General features: G+C 47.7%; 1 protein-coding gene across 1 annotated transcript in view; it reads right to left on the bottom strand.

Annotated features, from left to right (window-relative positions):
• pcp4b (Purkinje cell protein 4b) overlaps nt 1-17,124 on the bottom strand; it is a 117,275-nt gene extending 100,151 nt beyond the window's left edge. Inside the window, exon 1 of the mRNA XM_078232058.1 lies at nt 16,856-17,124. Within this exon, the coding sequence (XP_078088184.1) occupies nt 16,856-16,864 (9 nt within the window). The 5' untranslated portion in view covers nt 16,865-17,124. The remainder of the gene's footprint in view (nt 1-16,855) is intronic.
• Nucleotides 17,125-20,677: the final 3,553 nt, after the last annotated feature.

Raw genomic sequence — 20,677 nt, 5'->3', positions numbered from 1 at the left:
CCCACGCAGACACGGGGAAGAATGTGCAAACTCTACACGGACATCTCTACACTGTCTGTTTATTCATTCCCTTTCCTAACACAGAGTTGTGGAGTTGCTGCACCCTCAGTGCTGCTCCTTGCTTAGATCAGCTAATTGAAGAAAAACTGAGGGTCAAACCTGGGGCTTTTGTGTGACTCAAATTCTCCCATGTAGAAACCATTACTCGGACATGTTTTATGTATCTTACGATACAGCACTGGCAATGGCATCATGGTCACCCTTTCTGTATTCCACCATCATTATCAAGATTCTCCCCACACGCACGGCAAGACTTTTAAAAATTTGCTCAGGGGCCAACTGGCTGGGTCAACATTTATTACCCATCCTTAATTGCTCTTGAACTGAGGGGCTTAGAAATCATAGAAGAAATCATAGAAACCCTACAGTGCAGAAGGAGGCCATTCGGCCCATCGAGTCTGCACCGACCACAATCCCACCCAGGCCCAACCCCCACATATTTTACCCGCTAATCCCTCTAACCTACGCATCCCAGGACTCTAAGGGGCAATTTTTTTTTAACCTGGCCAATCAACCTAACCCGCACATCTTTGGACTGTGGGAGGAAACCGGAGCACCCGGAGGAAACCCACGCAGACACGAGGAGAATGTGCAAACTCCACACAGACAGTGACCCGAGCCGGGAATCGAACCCGGGACCCTGGAGCTGTGAAGCAGCAGTGCTAACCACTGTGCTACCGTGCCGCACGGTAGGCTTACTAGACCATTTCAGAGGGCAGTCAACAGTCAGAGTGGGTCTGGAGTCACATATAGGCCAAACCAGGTAAGGGGTGGCAGATTTCCTTCCCTCAAGGACGTTAGTGAACCAAATAAGTCTGTGCTCAATGGAGTTTAGAAGGATGAGGGGGAATCTCATTAAAGCTGACAGAATACTGAAAGGCCTAGATAGAGCGGGCGTGGGGAAGATGGTTCCATTAGGAGAGACTACCATCTGAGGGCATAGACTCAGAGTAAAAGGATGACCCTTTAGAACCGAGATGAGGAGGAATTTCTTCAGCCAGAGAGTGGTGAATTTATGGAATTCATTGCCACAGAAGGCTGTGGAGGCCAGGTCATTGAGTGTATTTTATAGGATCTTAATTGGTAAGGGGATCAAAGGTTACAGGAAAAAGGTGGGGAAATGGGGTTGAGAAACTTCTCAGCCTTGATCGAATGTCGGTGCTGACCTGCTGGGCTAAATGGCCTAATTCTGCTCCTGTATCTCATGGTCTAAGTGGTTTTTTACAACAATCAACAATGGTTTCATGATCATCCTTAGACTTTAATTCCAAATTTTTATGTTTTGACAGATTTGCCTGTGTTAGGCTACAGACCTCCATCAATAAAGCACAGAAATAATAGGCTGAATGTTCCTACCCCTGTGGAGATAGGGTTGGACGAAAACCTGTTGGACTTTAACCTGGTGTTGTAAGACTTCTTACTGAGATAGGGTTGGAGACAGGGAAGGCTGGGGGTAGCAGCAGATACCCTCGGGAAGGCCCACAATGCAGTCCTGCCTCCAGGATGGAAGTGGGCGCGCAGGAAATGAAGTCACTGAATCACGGGCCACTCTCCCCCAGCGCTGCAAACTTTCCCACTGGCCGCCCGCTGTGTCAGGAGCCTGGCAGCGCTGCAGGAGCGGCCTACCTCTGGCAGGAGATAGGTGCTTGAATTAATTAGCAGCATTATGGGGGCCCCAAAGCTCGCTGGAGTTGAGGGGCGGCCATGGGACCGCCCCTAGAGTAAGGGACCAACCTACACCCGAGGCTCCTCACACTACTTTGTCATCATTCTTGCCGCTGAAGCGTGGGGCCCTCGTGAGTGCCCCCATTTTGAGCCTCATTCTTCCACTGCAACGCTCACCTTGCCTGGTGGATCAACCATCCAGACGCTGCTGCTGGGCCCCTTGCTTCACTGCCCACCTGCCATCCTTAATTGGATGGTGGATGCGGAGGTATCCAATCAGAAGGAGTAAGAGCAAAATACCACTGATGGTGAAAATCTGAAATCAGAACAGAACGTGCTGGAAAAACTCAGCGGGTCTCCCTGCAGATGCAGGGTTAAAGTTTCAAGTCGGTTATGTTGCAGTGAGCAGCTGGCGCCACGCCAAGTCTCGGGACCCGACTGCGTTCCCGAGGCCAGGGTCCTGACACCCATAGAATCACAGAATCCTACAGCGCAGAAGGAGGCCATTCGGCCCATCGAGTCTGCACCGACCACAATCTCACCCAGGCCTCATCTCCACAACCCCATGCATCCACCCTAGCTAGGCCCCCTGACTCTAAGGGGCAATTTAGCATGCCCAATCCACCTAACCCGCACATCTTTGGACTGTGGAAGGAAACCGGAGCACCCGGAGGAAACCCACGCAGACACGAGGGAGAACATGCAGACTCCGCACAGACAGTGACCCAAGCCGGGAACCGAACCCGGGTCCCTGGCGCTGTGAGACAGCAGTGCTAACCACGGTGCCACCGTGCCACCCCATGGGAAGGTTCAGCCCAATATCTGCTTAATTGGTTTTCCTTTTTATTAAACAAAAAAGGAATGCAATCTGCCAGGACTATTTGAAAGTGAAGGAGAGTCTGGAGGGGAAACGTTTTTAATCAAGGCACTTCCCTTGACATGGAGCTTGGCCCATTTGGAGGTAACCTTACTGAGCCATGATACTGAGCCTGCGCAGCAGGAATATGAGTAGATAACGACACTCCAGCGCCATACTGAGGCAGTGCTGAATTGGCGGAAGTCCCTCAAATATTACGTTAAACCATCTGTTCTGATGCTTCAGGCCATTAAAAAACAATTCTATTCTTCAAAGCAAAACAGGTTTTTTTTTTGGCTAACATTTCATGAACAGCGCCATTGACTAAATCGTCATTCAGTCCATGGCTGTTTGTGGGATGTTGCTGCGGGCATAATGGCCGCTGTGTTTTATCTGCACAACAATGGCACTTTAAAATAAATCACCATTGAGAGCTTTGAGATGCTTCCAAATGAGGTGAAATGGTGCTAGCTTTCATGCAAGTCTTTAATTCCCCTCGTGTGTGATTCGATGATTCTTCTCGGCCATTATTAAAGAATTTAACAAAAGAAGACATGACAGCTCATTTATTTTCTTATGATAAATGTTTCATTTCCTGTATGAAACACAACTACACAAAATTATCTTATTGTTTTTGGCTATTTACATTGTTGGCATTTTACTCTTCCATGAGATGGAGGTGTTTCCAGCACAGTGTCCATTGTCCATTCCAAATTGCCCTTTAGGAGCTGCCTTCTTGAACCATGGCTGTCCACTTGATGTTGGTACATTCACAGTGCTGTTAGGGACAGAAGTCAAGGACTTTCACTCAGCAACAGTAATATACTTCCAAGCCAGGAAGGTGTGCATCTTGGAAGGGAACTTGAAGCTGGTAGTATTCCCATGCAACCGTAGCTCTCATTCTTCTAGATGATAGATGTTGTGGAGTGGGAGGTGCTGTTAAATGAGCCTTGGCGAATGGCTTTTTAAAATTCATTCGTGGGACATGGGTGTCACTGGCTGGCCGGCATTTATTGCCCATCCCTAGTTGCTCTTGAACTGAGTGTCTCGCTCGGCCATTTCAGAGGGCAGTTGAGAGTCAACCACATTGCTGTGGCTCTGAGTCACATGTAGGCCAGACCAGGTAAGGACAGCAAATATCCTTCCGTAAAGGACATTCGTGAACCAGATGGGTTTTTCTGACAATCGATAATGGTTTCAAGGTCATCAGTAGATTCTTAATTCCAGGTATTTTTTATTGAATTCAAATTCCACCGTCAGCCGTGGTGGGATTCGAACCCGGGTCCCCAGACATTAGCTGATTAATAGTCTAGCGATAATACAATTAGGCCGTCAACTCCCCATGAAGTGGAGTTTTTAATATGAGGCATTTGGTTATAGAAACTTGTGACCTAATGCGAGGGAATCCAACTGCATGATAACATCGACTCCACCACAGATGGAATAGCCCCTCTGGTATGAAATGGGCTGTTAAATCTGGTCTATTGGTCACATTAACATTCAGCTGGCCCAATACCAGCTGCTGCTGTTACAGCATCTTGCAGAAAAAAAGCACTTATATTTTTTTTACAGGATGTCCCAAAGTGCCTCAAGGCCAATGAAGTATGTTTGGAGTGCAACGATTGGTGGGAACACGCAGCAGCTAGTTTGCACAGAGTAAGGTCCCACAGACAGCAAGGGAGATAAACGATCAAATAAATCATTTCAGCAAGGTTGTTCGCCAAGTCCACAGGCAGAAGGACTGATATTATAAGCTCTTCAATTGGTTAATTCAGTTTGGATTTTTGGGATTTGTGCAGAACTTGCATTTAGACCAGAAACAAAAGATTACCATCATCGCACCACTGTTACCAGATATCAATTGGAACCAGAGAATTTACTCCTAAGTGCTGAAGCAATGATCCAGAGTACAATCAGTATTCAGCATGAAGTCTGCAAGTGAGCAGTGAGCTGCTATATGTAGCTGTATGTAAAGCTACTTTCAGTCTTATACATCAGTTATTCCTTTGTTATTAACCATCAAAATAATCCTAACCATTGAACCATAGAAACCCTACTGTGCAAAAAGAGGCAATCTGGCCAATCGAGTCTGCACCAACTCTCCAAAAGAGCATCACACTTAGGCCCTCTCCTCCGCCCTATCCTCTGTAACCCTGTGCATTCAGCATGGTTAATCCACCTAACCTAAAGTAAAGTTTATTTATTAGTCACAAGTAAGGCTTACATTTACACTGCAATGAAGTTACTGTGAAATTCCCCTAGTTGCCACACTCCAGCGCCTGTTTGGGTCAATACACCCTAACCAGCACGTCTTTGGAGTGTGGGAGGAAACCAGAGCACCCGGAGGAAACCCACGCAGACACGGGGAGAACATGCAAACTCCACATAGACAGTGACCCAAGCCAGGAATCGAACCCGGGTCCCTGGTGCTGTGAGGCAGCAGTGCTAATCATTGTGCCACTGTGCCAACCTACACATTTTTGGACACTAAGGGGCAATTTAGCATGGCCGATCCACCTAACTGGACTGTAGGAAGAAACCGTAGCACTTGGCGAAAACCCACGCAGACACGGGGAGAAGGTGCAAACTCCACACAAACAATCACACTGGGCTGCAATCGAATCCAGGTCCCTGCCGCTGTGAGGCAGTGATGCCAACCACTGTGCCACCGTGCTGGCCATAATTTCCAATTAGCTTTTTTCAATTCTTTCATGGGATTTATTGCCTGTCCCTAATTGCCCTTGAACTGAGTGGCTTACATTTCCTTCCCTAAAGGACATTTGTGAACCAGATGGGTTTTTATGACAATTATATCATGGTCATCGTTAGACTTTTAATTCCAGATTCCTATTGAGTACCATGGTGGGATTTGAACCCATTACACTGAGTTTCTGGGTTATCAGTCCAGTGATGATACCACTGTGCCACCACCTCCCCTTATCATTGGTTAATTAATCCTAACATTAGGACCATCCAACTTTCCCACCTCTACTCCAATTAAGTCTGTGGCGGGTGAGCCTGGGGATGGCCTTGCTGTCCCACCTCCAATTGAGACCCTCAAGTGGGCAATTAATGCAGCACCTCTGGGTGTGCATCATGGCAGGGAGAAGGATCAGAAGTTGCAGTGGGGGTATATTCTGCACAGTGGTGGTGGCAGGTGTGCTCCTTCTCTCTCCACGGGAGGTATTTGCTATGTCCCCTGCAGCTGCCTGGCACGAGGTTGAGTTGTAGAATTGAGGGCCATGGTGAGCTTGATGGCCACTGGCGAGGCTGTTCTCACGCTAGTGTGAGGCTGTTGAAGGAGATGCCAAAACCTGTGGCCTCCTTGTTAAATCTGAAGTGCCTCCAGGCTGTGCTGGAGGTGGAGAATGCCCCTGGGATTTTGTATCATGAGGCAGAAACATACCCACTATCCTCAATGCTCTCAGTAACACTGGAGGCTACAGCCTCTGTCGCAGCTGGCCCCATGATGCAGAAAACCAACTCTGCTGACAAGCAACTGGTTCTGCTCTGCTCCCTCCCATTGTGCACCGTCTGATCCTGCAATTGAGAGGGATGAACATCAGTGGGCAATGTGATTGCAATGACTGAATAACTGTGCAAGGGATGGGTGTGAAACTGGTATCAATGGAGGGTAAGTAAGGGTGAGGGTGGAGCACCTAAATATTAGGTCTGGGTCCTGGGTGCAATGGAGTGCTGCTGTGTGACTGATAAGAGGTGAGAAACCAGAGGAGGTTGGTGGTGTGGTGGGTAGGAATGTCATACATTCACTGATCTTGACCACCTGAATAGGCCTATTGGACTATACCATGTCCTCAGAGCCAGACTCCTTTTTTTTATTTCTCTGGCCACCTTACTCCCATTCCCTTTGGGGAAGGGGGTAGGGGGGGTGGGCGGTGGGTAGGTATATGGAGGGCCTCTTGCCATTCATGGAAACCTGGCCTCTCTCTTCCTGTTGAGATCCAACACTAAGGCCTTTAGTGCTGCTGTATCCATGAACCTGAGATCACTCTTCCTTCCCTGGTGTTTCATTTGCTTTCTTTCTTTTCACAGTACCATCTTCCTTTCAGTAAGTGCAGCAGCCTTCTCAGATGGACAGACCGCCTTTAAGAGCAGGAGGCTAGGTGGAACACGTGATAGCCTCGAATGCTGTTTAACCCCATACTGAGCAAGCAGCCAGCCAGCATTGTAGAGAGCAGCACAAATGTTGCATGCTCGCTGCCTTAATAAGACCAGGTCCAGGCTGTAACTTGTGACCCCCATGTCTGAAAATAATAATGAGATGAATTTTTAGCCTAAGTTTCTCCTTGGATCCTTCCCTGCAGCAGCAGGACAGAAATCAGGAATTCATTACATGAAAAGTCTACAGTACAAGTCAACGGGTTTCAAATGAGAACTATCACACGATGTCGCAGTGGTCAGCACTGTTGCCTCACAGCGCCAGGGGACCTGGCCTCAGGTCACTGTCTGTGTGGAGTTTGCACATTCTCCCTGTGTCTGCATGGGTTTCCTCCGGGTGCTCCGGTTTCCTCCCACACTTCAAAGCTGTGCAGGTGAGGTGGATTGGCAATGCTAAATTGACCATTAGTGTCAGGGGGATTAGCAGTGTAAATACATGGGGTTACGGGGGTAAGGTCTGGGTGGGATTGTGGTCAGTGTAGACTCGATGGGCCGAATGGCCTCCTTCTGCACTGTAGGATTTCTGTGAGTCTTTTATCATTTCTTTCTATCTCTCTCCGTTAATTTTTTCCACTCCAATTTTCCCCCTTCTCTCCTCAAAGCATTCCTTTCTCATTGTGATTTTGTACCGGGTTATCAGGTCTCATCTGGTATTTACACCAAATGGTTAACTTGAATCTGATCACCATCAGTAGCATCTGAGCCTTGTTCAAGCCTGCCCTTACCCCATGACCACAACTGCAGTTCCCCCTGGATGAGGTCAGGGTAGGGGGCTGACAACCGGCCATTCAAAAGCAGCAATTTCCTCTAATTAGATATAAAAATAGAAAAGGTTTGAAATACTCAGCAGGTCAGGCAGCATCTGTGGACAGAGAAACAGTTAATGTTTCAAGTTGATGACCTTGCATCAGAATTTCCACCTGAAATGTTAATACTCACTATTGATCTCACCCCTAAAGGATGGCCATTGTCTGAGGCTGAATCTTTTCGACTCCAGGGTGCTGTAAACCCCACATTCCCACTTCGACAAAATCACCTGACTCTGCTCCATGCTGCTGCCTCCACTATTCTGTGAGCTCCTTACCTACCTCTCATCTTCCACGCATCATAAACCTGAGCTCATCCAAAACTCAGCTGCCCATAACCAAGTACTCGCTGAACCACAATGACAGCTGGTTCCCCAACATCTCAACAGTGACATTCTCATCCTCTTGCAAGATCCCTCCCTGATCTCACTCCTCCATGTTCCATAACCTCTTCCAATGCTACAATCCACCAATAACTCTACCTTCCTCCAATTCAGGACTTGTGCGTCTCTCGCAATAACTGTGAACCACCATTGGAGCCATCCCTTCAATCATCTTAGCCTTAAGCTCTGGAATTCCCTCCCTAAACCTCTCTTGACCATTCTCTCATCCTTAATCGATCATAGAAACCCGACAGTGCAAGAGGAGGCCATTCTGCCCATTGAGTCTGCACCGACATCAATCCCACCCAGGCCCCATCCCCGTAACCTCACATATTTACCCTACTAATCCCCCTGACATCCCCCTAACATTAAAGGAGCAAGTTAGCATGGCCAATCAACCTAACCCGCACATTTTTGGACTGTGGGAGGAAACCGGAGCATCCGGAGGAAACTCACACAGGCAGGGGGAGAATGTGCAAATTCCACACAGTGACCCAAGCCGGGAATCAAACCTGGGTTCATGGCGCCGTGAGGCAGCAGTGCTAACCACTGTGCCGCCTTTTCTGATCAGCCCACCTACTCCTCCTTCCTCTTGGTGTCTTGATGGGTACACTCCCGTGAAGTGCCTTGGGGCATACTCCAATGCAACAGGTGCTATATAAATGCAAGTCATTGTTCTTGAACCTCAGCTTCCTTAATGGTATGTATCCGTTCCAATCTGATTTAGCTACAGTATTCATGTACTTGCTAGGAAAAAGCCTAAGCTCGCAAATCTGACACTAATGCAACTCTGGCAGATAAGGAAATCGATGGTCACTCAAGTAAAAATAAGATAGGCACCAGTTTTTGTTTTCCCTTTTCTTGCCATCAACTCTGATTTAGCAAATAGCACTTCAGAAGGCAATGCAGGGAGCTAGTTAAACACTGACAAGGTCCAACTCATTAGGGTGCTTTAAATCAACCTCATTGCCCACCACTCTCCAGTCTAAAACCAGTGGCCAGTAAATCAAGAGAATGCTTTTTCCCTTTTAAAGGTCTGTGCTGAATGTGCATGTCAGTTACATAAAAGATTCCTGATTTGTGTGTAACTGTTAATGGCTGTCAGAGAATTATAGCGCAATAGTCTCCTCTTTAATTAAACTTCCAACCACCACCCCCGTACTCCCTCCCTCCGATGGGTCTATTTCAGATCCATATCTTACTTGGCCTCACTGTTGGTGTTCAGGGAAACTGACTGGCTCGGCATAAACTCAGCAGTAAACCTCGGACACTTTCGTTAGACCAAAATATCTCGGGTGCTGGGGATTGGAGATTAAAACTGACAGTGCTGGGAAAACCCAGCAGATCTGACAGCATCTGTGGGGAGTTAACGTTTCGAGTCCACTACACTCCTCTTCAGAACTGGATTCTGTTCCTTTATAGCTGAAAATTGTTCTTTTTTTTTCTGATCTGATCTCACTGCCGAAGCCCCGAATTCTGGAGTTCCTTCCCCATCCCTCTCTCTCTCTGGTCCTTTTAGATGCAATGATAAACCTACTTCTTTGACTCGGCTTATGGTTAGCTGTCCTCATATCTCCTTGTGTGGCTCAATTTTGATAACCCTCCAGTTAAGGGAGGCACGGTGGCACAGTGGTTAGCACTGCTGCCTCACAGCGCCAGGGACCCAGGTTCAATTCTGACGTTGATGACTGTCTGTGCAGAGTCCACACGTTCTCCTCGTGTCTACATGGGTTTCCCCTGGGTGCTCCGGTTTCCTCCCAGAGTCCTAAACTGTGCAGGTGAGGTGGATTGGCCATGCTAAATTGCCCCTTAGTGTCTAAAGATGTGCAGGTTAGGTGGATTGGTCCTGCTAATTTGCCCCTTAGTGTCCAAAAATATGCAGGTTAGGGAGGTTAGCCATGCTAAATTGCCCCTTAGTGTCCCACGATGTGCAGGTTAGGTGGATTGGCCATGCTAAATTGTCCCTGAGCATCCAAAGATTTGTTGGTTCAGTGGCTTAGCCATGGTAAATGTATGGGGTTACGGGGAAAGGCTGGGGTCTTGGGAAATGTGCTCTTTCAGAGAGTTGGTGCAGGTGCAATGGGCCTTCTACACTCTCGGGATTATATGGAGTATTAAGCGTCTTAACTATACTATGTTAAAGGAATGAGATGAATGCAAGTTGTTATTGCTGCATTTATCATCAAGGAATGGGTAAGAGAGTGGACAGGTTTCATCCAGTCAGTATGGGAATCACAGTTCAGGACTGCTTCTAATTTAATACAAGAGGAATTTACATTTATATAGTGCCAGTATCTTCATAGAAACATCCACAGGCACTTCACAGCGATATTATCAGACAAAGTGACACAGGTCACCCACGGAGATGCTAAACAAAAAGGTTGATTTTAAGGAGCGGTTTAAAGATGGTGAGAGAGATAGAAAGACTGAGAGGTTTAAGAGAGGAAATTCCAGATCTTGAGACGTAGGCAGCTGAAGCTGTGGCCAGTCATGGGTGGAGCCAGTACTGGACCTTGAGAAGGTGTAAGGGTGGCAGAGTGCAGCCCTTTCTATCCATGCCTGTAAAGATGAAACTCTTCACAGATTACAAGGACAGCTTCAATGGGAACATCATTGCTGCAGAGCTCATCCACATCTGCCCTCAGTTGGAGTCACACTATCTAATGATCCTGGAGGTGATTTTCCAGCCTTGCCATGCCTGGAGCAGATTGCGCCAATCATAGAAAATTGTGCGCGGGTCTAAAAATGGGTTTTGTGCCCAGCGTCAAATCATTTGTATTAATCCCAGTCCCTTGCTACCGGAGCAAACCAGATGTCGCCCAGAAAGGGCACGGGATGGATCAGTATATCTATCGGGTGCGGCACAAACCCGATGGGAACCGCTACTGGTCTTCACTAGCGGAGACCAGATGCAATGGCCATGCCAGGGGGCTCGGAGGCCACTGAAGCCGCCCGGTGGTCAGGGACATGGCTGGGCAGTGCCCATCTGGCACTGCCAATCTGGCACACTGGCAGTGCCCACCTGGCACATGAGGAAGGAACCTTTCACCCTGCCTTCCTAGATTCCAGAAATTTCATCTTCCAATTCCATGACTGAGTATTTCATCTCATCTCATACATACTCCACAATCTGGAGGCCAATTTGATTTGTCCTGAAGTTCTTTGCTGAGCCACAAGAGAGACACTAATCCCATATCCACCCTCTTAATTAGGTTTTATCAATACCATCCAGACTCCTGTGGTATATTATTGCCTTGAACCAAACCTTGAGGCAGAGTTTGGAATATCAGAGCAGCAACAAACCAAACTGTGCATCAGCAGCAAGAGTAACACAGCAGTGACCTCAAGCATTCTTTGTTTTTTTAAAATTCATTGAATGTGGGCTTCACTGGCTGGCCATCATTTAGTGTCCATTGCCCTTGAACTGAGTGGCTTTTCAGAGTCAACCGCATTGCTGTGGATCTGGAGTAGGCCAGACAAGAACAGCAGATTTCCTCCTCTAAAGCAGAAGGGTCTTTAAGACAATGGTTCCATGGCCATCCTTACACGTTTAATTCCAGATTTTTACTCAAATTCAAAATACACCATCTGCCGTGCTGGGGTTTGTACCAGAATCCCCAGAGCATTGCCCTGGATTACTCCTGACAATACCATTGTGCCACCACCTTCCCGGTGATTTGGTGGCTTGCTATCAAAAAGTGCCATTCTTTTCTTAATACTAAGCTCAATCTCGTCCTCTCAGGAAATAAGATGACAATAATGGAGATCCCATCATGTTATCCAGGTCGCTTCACAATCAAACTTCATACTGTGTCTTGAACATTCGATTCCCATCAGTCTCTCACTGCTGCATATTCCTGTCCATCATGGGCAACCTCTCCATGCCAATATCGGTGGGACTGCCTGGCTGGTGTGTCTGAGCTGCCCGACACGAGGAATTGCAATGAGGTCCACAGCTCCTTGGATGCCGGCAACTGGCACAGTGGTTGGCACTGCTGCCTCACAGCACCAGGGACGCAGGTTCGATTCCCAGCTTGGGTCACTGTCTCTGCAGAGTCTGCATGTCCTTCCCTTGTCTGTGTGGGTTTCCTCCGGGTGCTCCGGTTTCCTCCCACAGCCCGAAAGATGTGCTGGTTAGGTGCATTGGCAAGGTGAAATTCTCCCTCAGTGCACCCGAACAGGCGCCGGAGTGTGGCGATTCGGGGATTTTCACAGTAACTTCATTGCAGTGTTAATGTAAGCCTACTTGTGACACTAATAAATAAACTTATTTATTTATTGTTATCATGGAACTGGTGAGGATTATAACGCTGATATTCTGTCAGCCAATGCACCTAACCAGCACATCTTTCGGGCTGTGGGAGGAAACCGGAGCACCCGGAGGAAACCCACACAGACACGGGAAGGACATCAGTTCAGGTCCTGATGTGCCCAATATGTTACATCCTTCAAGAAAAAGGACTTAATAATGTCAGAAGTAGACCCTCAAAGTTAAACACGGATTCCCTGAATCAGATAGTTCATAAAATGGCTGGCCCATTTTAGAACAGGACCAATCATCCTTTCCTTTCAGGAACATTCTACGAGACTTATTGGGTAAACATGAAGCAACTGGCCACTGCCGCACATCCTTGTGACCTTGTGGACAAACCCATCCCGCCCAGGAGCTGTGACAAAGGGTCATCCAGACTCGAAATGTTGGCTCTGTTCTTTCTCCACAGATGCTGTCAGACCAGCTGGGATTTTCCACATTTTCTGTTTCTGTTCCAGTCTGCCAGTGTTGGCTCAGGTGTCTGGCATCATAAATTCCAATGGGATTAGGCAGCAAGCCCACTGTGCAGATAAAGGCCGACATTGCCTGACCTGTGGTGGCAAGGTGCCATTGTGGGTTTTCCGAAACCCCTCCCCTCCACCCAAGTGTGAGAAAAGAGTTCAACTATGGGAGGCATCACGGCTGAGCAAATCTTTTCACGACTATCATGCATGCGTTCATTCCAACATGAGAAGCAGGAACTGGGCATGGTGGGCGAGCTTCCTCTATCTGAGGGGTAGTGAACTCTGCACAGGCCGGGTGTCCAAACCTGCAGAGGTAGCCTGCCTGGCTGAATGTTTTACTGGGTGGGGGAGGGCACTTTGACCCTGCCAGCCACTGCAGGAGCTCCCGGGTTCAAAGCTTCAAACTACTTTGTCCCTAAAAGCACCAAATTGCCAAGTTTGAAGGCAGTTTCAGGGCTCAGGGTTTCATTTCCAATATTTGTTTCACCCCTGAGTTCCTTGATTGCTTCCCAGTTCCCTTCTCATAATTCCCAGAATCCTGCCCTCCCCTTCCACCTTCCCTTCTTTCCTGTTCTTTACTGTGCGACGATAATTAAGCAACAATTTCTCTGATATCCTGCGGTGTCTCACTACAACTGAAATATTTACAGATTATAAATGTTTAATTTCTGTGACCATCTGTTGGACTCACTCTGGATTGCTGCTGTGTCTCACACTGCTTTGTGCACGCCTCGGCTCTGCAACACTCTATTTCTTTTCCTTTCCCATTCTTTCCTCTTCTCACTTTCCCTCTCAGTCAATTCCGGCTTCGGGTGACTGTCTGCGTTGAGTCTGCACATACTCACCATGCCTGCATGGGTTTCCTCCGGGTGCTGCGGTTTCCTCCCACAGTCCAAAGATGTGCGGGTTAGATTGATTGGCCGTGATAAATTGACCCTTAGTGTCAGGGGGATTAACAGGGTAAATACAGTGGGTTACGGGGATAGGGCCTGGGTGGGATTGTCGTTGGTGCAGGCTCGATAGGCTGAATGGCCTTTTTCTGCACTGTGGGGATTCTATTCTACGATTGTATGATTCTGTGACTCCTTCAGCTTCTCATTGCCCTTTCATCCTCATCCCTCCTCCCTCACATCATTTTCCCTCTCCCTCTACTCTTTTCGCTCTCCACCGCACCCCCCTTCACCCTTTATTTTCCTTGGCCTCTCCTTTCTTCCCCCTCACCAGAATGCGCTGGCTCGTACTCACTCTCCACTCAAGAAGCCAAACGTTATGTGTTAAGTCTTGACGGAGAGAGCTCGTGGGTTGCAGCTTTGACAGTTCACACCCTCGTTTTTAGACAGCAATCACTGGCTCATGAAAGGGACAACTCCTAACAGGTTGTTTCCTTCCTCTTGTCCAGTGTAAATTTCCAAGGTTTTTACTTTCTGGGATTTGCATGGCTCTTCCCTCAGAGTTAACAGTGGGAGAATCCAGGCAATGACTCACCCACCACCAACCATCCCCCGCCGCCGTCCCCATTTATTTCAGTTCCGAACTGAAGCTGTAGCTACAACACACAAGTGCACAAAAATCATGGTGTGGCTACATTCCACTCTTCAACTCTCACGTATCCTAAGTATTGGTGTCCTAGGGCCCAAAATGCTGAAACTCCCACACTATCAACACAGTGGCACAGTGGTTAGCACTGCTGCCTCACAGTGCCAGGGACCCGCCTTCAATTCCCAGCTTGGGTCACTGTCTGTGCAGAGTCTGCACGTTCTCCTTGTGTCTGTGTGGGTTTCCTCTGGGAGCTCTGGTTTCCTCCCACAGTCCGAAAGACGTGCTGGTTAGGTGCATTGGCCGTGCTACATTCTCCCTTAGTGAAAATGAACAGGCGCCAGAGTGTGGCGACTAGGGGATTTTCACAGTAATTTCACTGCAGTGTTAATGTAAGCCTACTTGTGACGCTAATAAATAAACTTTAAACCTCTCTAACTAACTCTCCTTCATTAAGTTGCTCCTTCACATCTATCTCTTTGACCAAACCTCTGGTCATCTTCTTGTGTACCAAAATTGTGCCTGATAATACTCCCGTGCAATGCCTTGGGACCCTTTCCACGATGTAAAAACGTGCTATATAAATGCAAGTTGTTGTCAACCTTCCCCTACCTCCCCCCCCCACCCCCCCACTCACCCACCGCACTTTCCCCATCTACACCTGCCAACCCCCTCCCACTCCCAAACCACTCTCCGCCCCAGTCACACAATCTCTTCCGTAAGAAAAAGCAATTCAAGAACCTTTATGTCAATAATAAGGAAGGGGAGGCTTGGAGTATTGGCTTGTCTGAAAGTGGATCCCCCCTTTCTCTAGCTCACATCCTAACTGCTTGGATCGCAGCTGACGCAAGGGCGAGGACACTGTGCACACACACCTCACGAGTGTTTCCTCTGATGCAGATTGACTTGAGAAGGCTGGTACGAAAAGAAGGAAAAGCCTCTGACAATCTAGGCTAGAGCAATCTATTATTCATTACAGATAGCCCGGCAAAGCATTAGCTCCATTGCTTCATCTCTGAGCACAACCTGTCAATTACACAGCGCCAACAGAATGCACATCAACGAGAGAAAGTGTAAATCAAGCAACCGGAATTCAAAATTGCACACAGGTTTTTTTTTAATGAACCGTGGTCAAGTCACGAAAAGCCTTTCTTTCACCAGGCTGCGTCTTACTGAAGCTTGTGTTCAAATCTTCAGCAGATTGTTTCACCCAGAAATGGAATGGTGGAGGGAGGGAGGGGAACCCGTTATAAGAGCAGCATTCTTAAAACTGTAAGCAGCTAGATTCTGGCAAATTTCCAGCAGAGGAGCGCTCACTGGGTCTTCGGTTAAAAAGATTAACGCGCATTTGATTCTCTATGCATCATGACTTTCAATCACATTCTGCTGTTTAGGATTTTTCAAAAAACATTTTAATGCTTCTGTGGTTTCATTGCCTGCATTTCTGTCCTCGTCCTGCCTTGACTTCATGTTGTTCAAGCATGTTCATGTTTGTTTTTACCCTTGTTTCGAACTTGTTTGTGTCTCTGTGCGTTTCTCCTTCACTCTATTAGCCTCTCCCACCCATTTTCTTCCGACTATCAGTTTATCGCCCTCTCAAATATTCTTCCTGTCTCTCTCTCTCTCTTGCTTTCATCTCTCTCGCTCGTGTGCTGGTTAGGTGTATTAGCCAGGCTAAATTCTCCCTCAGTGCTACCCGAATAGGCGCCGGAGTGTGGCGACTAGGGGATTTTCACGGTAACTTCATTGCAGTGTGAATGTAAGCCTGCTTGTGACTAATAAATAAACTTTTAGTCTTGCTTTCCCTTTAACGCACTCCCTTGTAAACTCTTACTTTCATTCACTCTACCTATCTCTCTTTCTCCTGTCTATCTCAACCTCTCTACTTGCTTGGTCACACTGTGGCTCGCTTTAATTTTCAGATCCCCCCACCCCCTTGTAGCTCACTCTTATGTATCACCAGACTCCCTTCACAGTTTCACTGCACATTTGTTCCCTTGTTCCCCCCGTATATTACTGCATGCACCGTAAACTACCTATTTGGAGAAAGTGCCCTCAGAGAACAGTAAGAAGTTATGCATGAGAACACAGAATAGTTAACATAAAATGCTTTAGTAAAGTGGAATAAAAATCCATGCAACATACCGAATTTATGGGGAGGGGGGAACGCACACTTGCAAATTAAAATTGAAACAGGTCAGAAAGTGGTCACACAGTACACAAGTCTGCGAACATCCAACAAGAGATTAAATCAATTCATGCTTTCTCGAACCATTGAGGTCTCTGAACCCCAAATGATAACCTTTTTTAAAAAAAATACTATTTTACGATGTGACTGACTTCCTTGGGAATATATTTAATGTTCTTTTTTTTAATCCCTTTTTTTTCAAAAAGAACTTACTTATTCATAGCTCTGGAAATCACATGCAGAATACATCAGTGAAAATACCAGTGAGTTTGAACAGAATCGCACAGCCTGAACTTGGGACCAGCATGTAGACACTTAGCACAGCGTACTGGGTTGAAGACAGATTAAGTATGCCTTACATGCACAGATAGAAACATCCTCCAGTCATTTTACTCAGAAGCCTCACCTCGCTCATGGTTAGATTGCAAATCTCTCTCTCTCTCTCTTTCTCTCTGTGTGGGCGATTTTATTTGTCGTTTTCTTTCTTCAAGGTACTTGAGGCTTTGCACTCTTGCAGGTGTTCAGAGCTCGGCAGCCAGCCCTCTGCGATGCCCGGCTCTGCAAAGCAGATCCTTTTAAACTCAGGCGAAACCTAGTGTCATCACACCTTCGGGGGAGCCAATGGAAATCGCCGTTCTAAACTTCAGCAACCCCAGTCTGACACACTCTCATGCCACCCAGTGTTACAAATATTAATAGAACACTTCAAGGTACTAGCTCAAGCTCCTTGCTCTCCCCGCACTCACTGTGGTAAAAGAAGGCAAGCCCCATTGATCGCTTGAAAGACCCTTTTCTCTCTCTCTGCCTCTCCCCGGAGGCTACACTCTGACCTCTTGAGCACAGTAAACAGAATGGCAAGGAAGCTTTTCAATCCTCACACACTGCCCGCCCTGAGCAGTCCTCTACACTGTTTCCCCAAACACGAATGATATTTGTTATCAAACAGGAAGCAGTTTAAGGTGGTTTAGTTAGCTATCTGCACCACCCAATGTGCTCCTGATGGCAATGGATCAGGAAGGTTGTAGTTGCCTGCTACACTAGCTGATTTTAAAGTTTATTTATTAGTGTCAGCTTACATTTACACTGCAATGAAGTTACTGTGAAAATCCCCTCGTCGCCACACTCTGGCACCTGTGCGGGTACACTGAGAGAGGATTTAGCATGGCCAATGCATCTAACCAGCACATCTTTCGGACTGTGGTAGGAAACCCACCCGGACACGGGGAGAACGTTCAGATTCCGCACAGACAGTGACCCGAGCCGTGAATCGAACATGGATCCCTGGCGCTGTGAGGCAGCAGTGCTAACCACTGTGCCACTATGCCGATTTTGACCTGTGTTTCACAATTAGCTGTATCTATATAGTGTGCTATCACATCCTCTGGGTGACCCCCGTTCAAAGAGATATTTTTGGAATGAAGTCAACTCTTACTTTGCTGACATAGAGCCCCTACAGTGCAGAAGGAGGCCATTCAGCCCATTGAGTCTACACCGGCTCTCCGAAAGATCACCTTACCCAGGCCCTCCCCTCTTCCCTATTCCCGTATTCCCGTGCATTTCACCTAATCTACATTTCTTTGCATGCTAAGGACGCGATCTTACTGGCCATTCACGCCCCGCTGTCGCTGCAAGCGAGGGGGGAGAATTTGGCCCTTAGCCAAACCTCCGTTTACCGCAGTGGGACCTGAAAATCAAGAACAGCTGGAAAATTCCACCCGAAGGGACAATTTAACATGTCTAATCCACCTAACCTGCACTCCTTTGGAGTTTGGGAGGAAGCCGGAACACCCGGAGGAAACCCACGCAAACTCAGGGAGAAAGTGCAAACTCTACACAGACACTCAAGCCGGGAATCAAACCCCGGGTCCCTGGCACTGTGAAGCAGCAGTGCTAACCACTGTGCCACCTTTACATTTGAGTGAAGTACCATGGAATGTTTTACTTAATTAAAGGTGGTATGCAAATACAAGTTACCATTGTTGTACCTCTGGCCTAAGGAAAGGAATGATCGGACCAGATTTCTCACCCTCCATTGCGATCTGGTGACTCCTGCTGTAAAGCACATTAGCAAGGGCAGGATCAGTGCTGATCTATGGTCAATGTGTCGACACTTCCATATGCTGCTGATAGGTGAGGGATAAATAGGCTGACGGTCATTGGGAATTACAATCCAGTGGAGTTAACATGCTCTGGGGGGAAAATTATGCTAAACAGAACCATCTCTGGATGAGGTTCCCCAATCTTATCCTCCTGTTGATGTGACATTGTCAACAGCCATAGTCAAAGGCTGTTACATGTACAACCTGCAACCGGTAGCACTGTGTAATAAAGAGCTGGACAGGATCTATCCACTGTATATCCAGTAGCACCAACTGGAGCCACTTTTTCATGGGCCAAGAACAGTAGAAGGCAAAAATCCAACATCCATGAGTTGCCACCTACTGCCCAACATCCAAAATTAGGAGGGCATGTAAAAGAAATTACTGCATGTAATCTTAACTTATGGAGTCTACACTTATTTCAGTGCAGGCTTTTTGTCTTTTGCCGGGAGGGTGGGGGGGGGGGGGGGGGTGGTGCCTGATCCCTACATGTGCTCAGATGTGACAGAGGTAAATGTGGTGTCTTAGGCTCTTTACCAGTCCTTTGGTATTAACCTTTGTTCCTTGTGGCACAGTGGTTAGCACAGCAGCCTCATTGCACCAGGGACCCGGGTTCAATTCCCGGCTTGGGTGACTGTGTGGATTCTGCACGTTCCCCCTGTGCCTGAGCCGGGTTTCCTCCGGGTGCTCCGGTTTCCTCCCACAGTCCGAAAGACGTGCTGGTTAGGGTGCATTGACCGTGCTAAACTCTCCCTCAGTGTACCCGAACAGGCGCCGGAGTGTGGGGACCAGGGGATTTTCCACAGTAACTTCATTGCAGTGTTAAGGTAAGCCTTACTTGTGACGCAGATAAATAAACTTAAACCTTGTTGTGAGTTTCTGTGTATTTTTGGAACTCCTCTCCTGTCTCCCGATCTAATTTATTTGTTTAGCTCTTCCTCTTTCTCTCTGCTTTTTGTTTACATTTTTGTGACAGGGGCTGGCCAGAGGAATTGATTCTGCGGGCCCGGGATTTCACAGACTGAGGAACGACTCAGTCGGTCCCTACTTTGAGGTTTTGCTGCGAACCTCACTTTACCAGGGCAGAAAGGGTTGCCAAAAGAAACCAGGCAATCTCCGCAGGAAATCAGTCCCTCGCTGCATCAATTAAGATCAAAAATGAGCAGCGTGTATGCTGAAAAAAAATTTGGCAGGTAGGAACCCTGGCGTCCTTGATCTCGGAAATAATGAGTGCCAGATCTGGCATCAGCAGTTATATTCTTCCTTGACAGCATCTTCCAAACCCGTGACCTCCAGCAGCTCGGAGGACAAGGGCAGCAGGTGAACGGAAACATCACCAGCTCCAATAAGTTCCCCTGCAACCCACACACCAGCCCGACCAGCGCAGAAATCGCCGTCCCTTCATCATCGCTGGTTTCAAGTACCTCTCTACCTTGCAGCAGCTACTCTCGCTGCACAAACTGCAACAATTCAGGAAGAAAAACTACCCTCAAAGGCAACAAAGGGTGGGCATTTAATTGGGGGAGGCATCGTGGCACAGTGGTTAGCACTGCTGCCTCATAGTACCAGGGACCCGTGTTCAATTTTGGCCTCAGGTCACTGTTTAAAGTTTATTTATTAGTGTCGCAAATCGGCTTACATTAACACTGCAATGAAGTTACTGTGAAAATCCCCTTGTTGCCACACTCTGGCGCCTGTTCGGGTACACTGAGGGAGAATTTAGCTCAGCCAATGCACCTGACCAGCATGTCTTTCGGACTGTGGGAGGAAACCAGAGCACCCGGAGGAAACCCATGCAGACATGGCGAGAACATGCAAACTCCACACAGACAGTGACCCAAGCCAGGAATTGAACCCGGGTCCCTGGCACTGTGAGACAGTAGTGCTAACCACTGTGCCACTACTGTCCGTGCGGAATCTGCATCTTCTCCCCGTGTCTGTGTGGGTGTCCCCTAGATGCTCCGGTTTCCTCCCACAGTCCAACGATATGCAGGCTAGGTTGATTAATAATGCTAAATTGTCCCTTAGTGTCAGGGGAATTAGCAGGATAAATACATGGGATTGCGGGGATCGGGCATGGGTGGGATTGTTGTAGGTGCAGAATCGATGAGCCAAATGGCTTCCTTCTA

Source organism: Mustelus asterias, chromosome 17, assembly GCF_964213995.1.
Source record: "Mustelus asterias chromosome 17, sMusAst1.hap1.1, whole genome shotgun sequence".
Lineage (NCBI taxonomy): Eukaryota > Metazoa > Chordata > Chondrichthyes > Carcharhiniformes > Triakidae > Mustelus > Mustelus asterias.
This window is presented reverse-complemented; position numbering and strand designations above follow the sequence as displayed.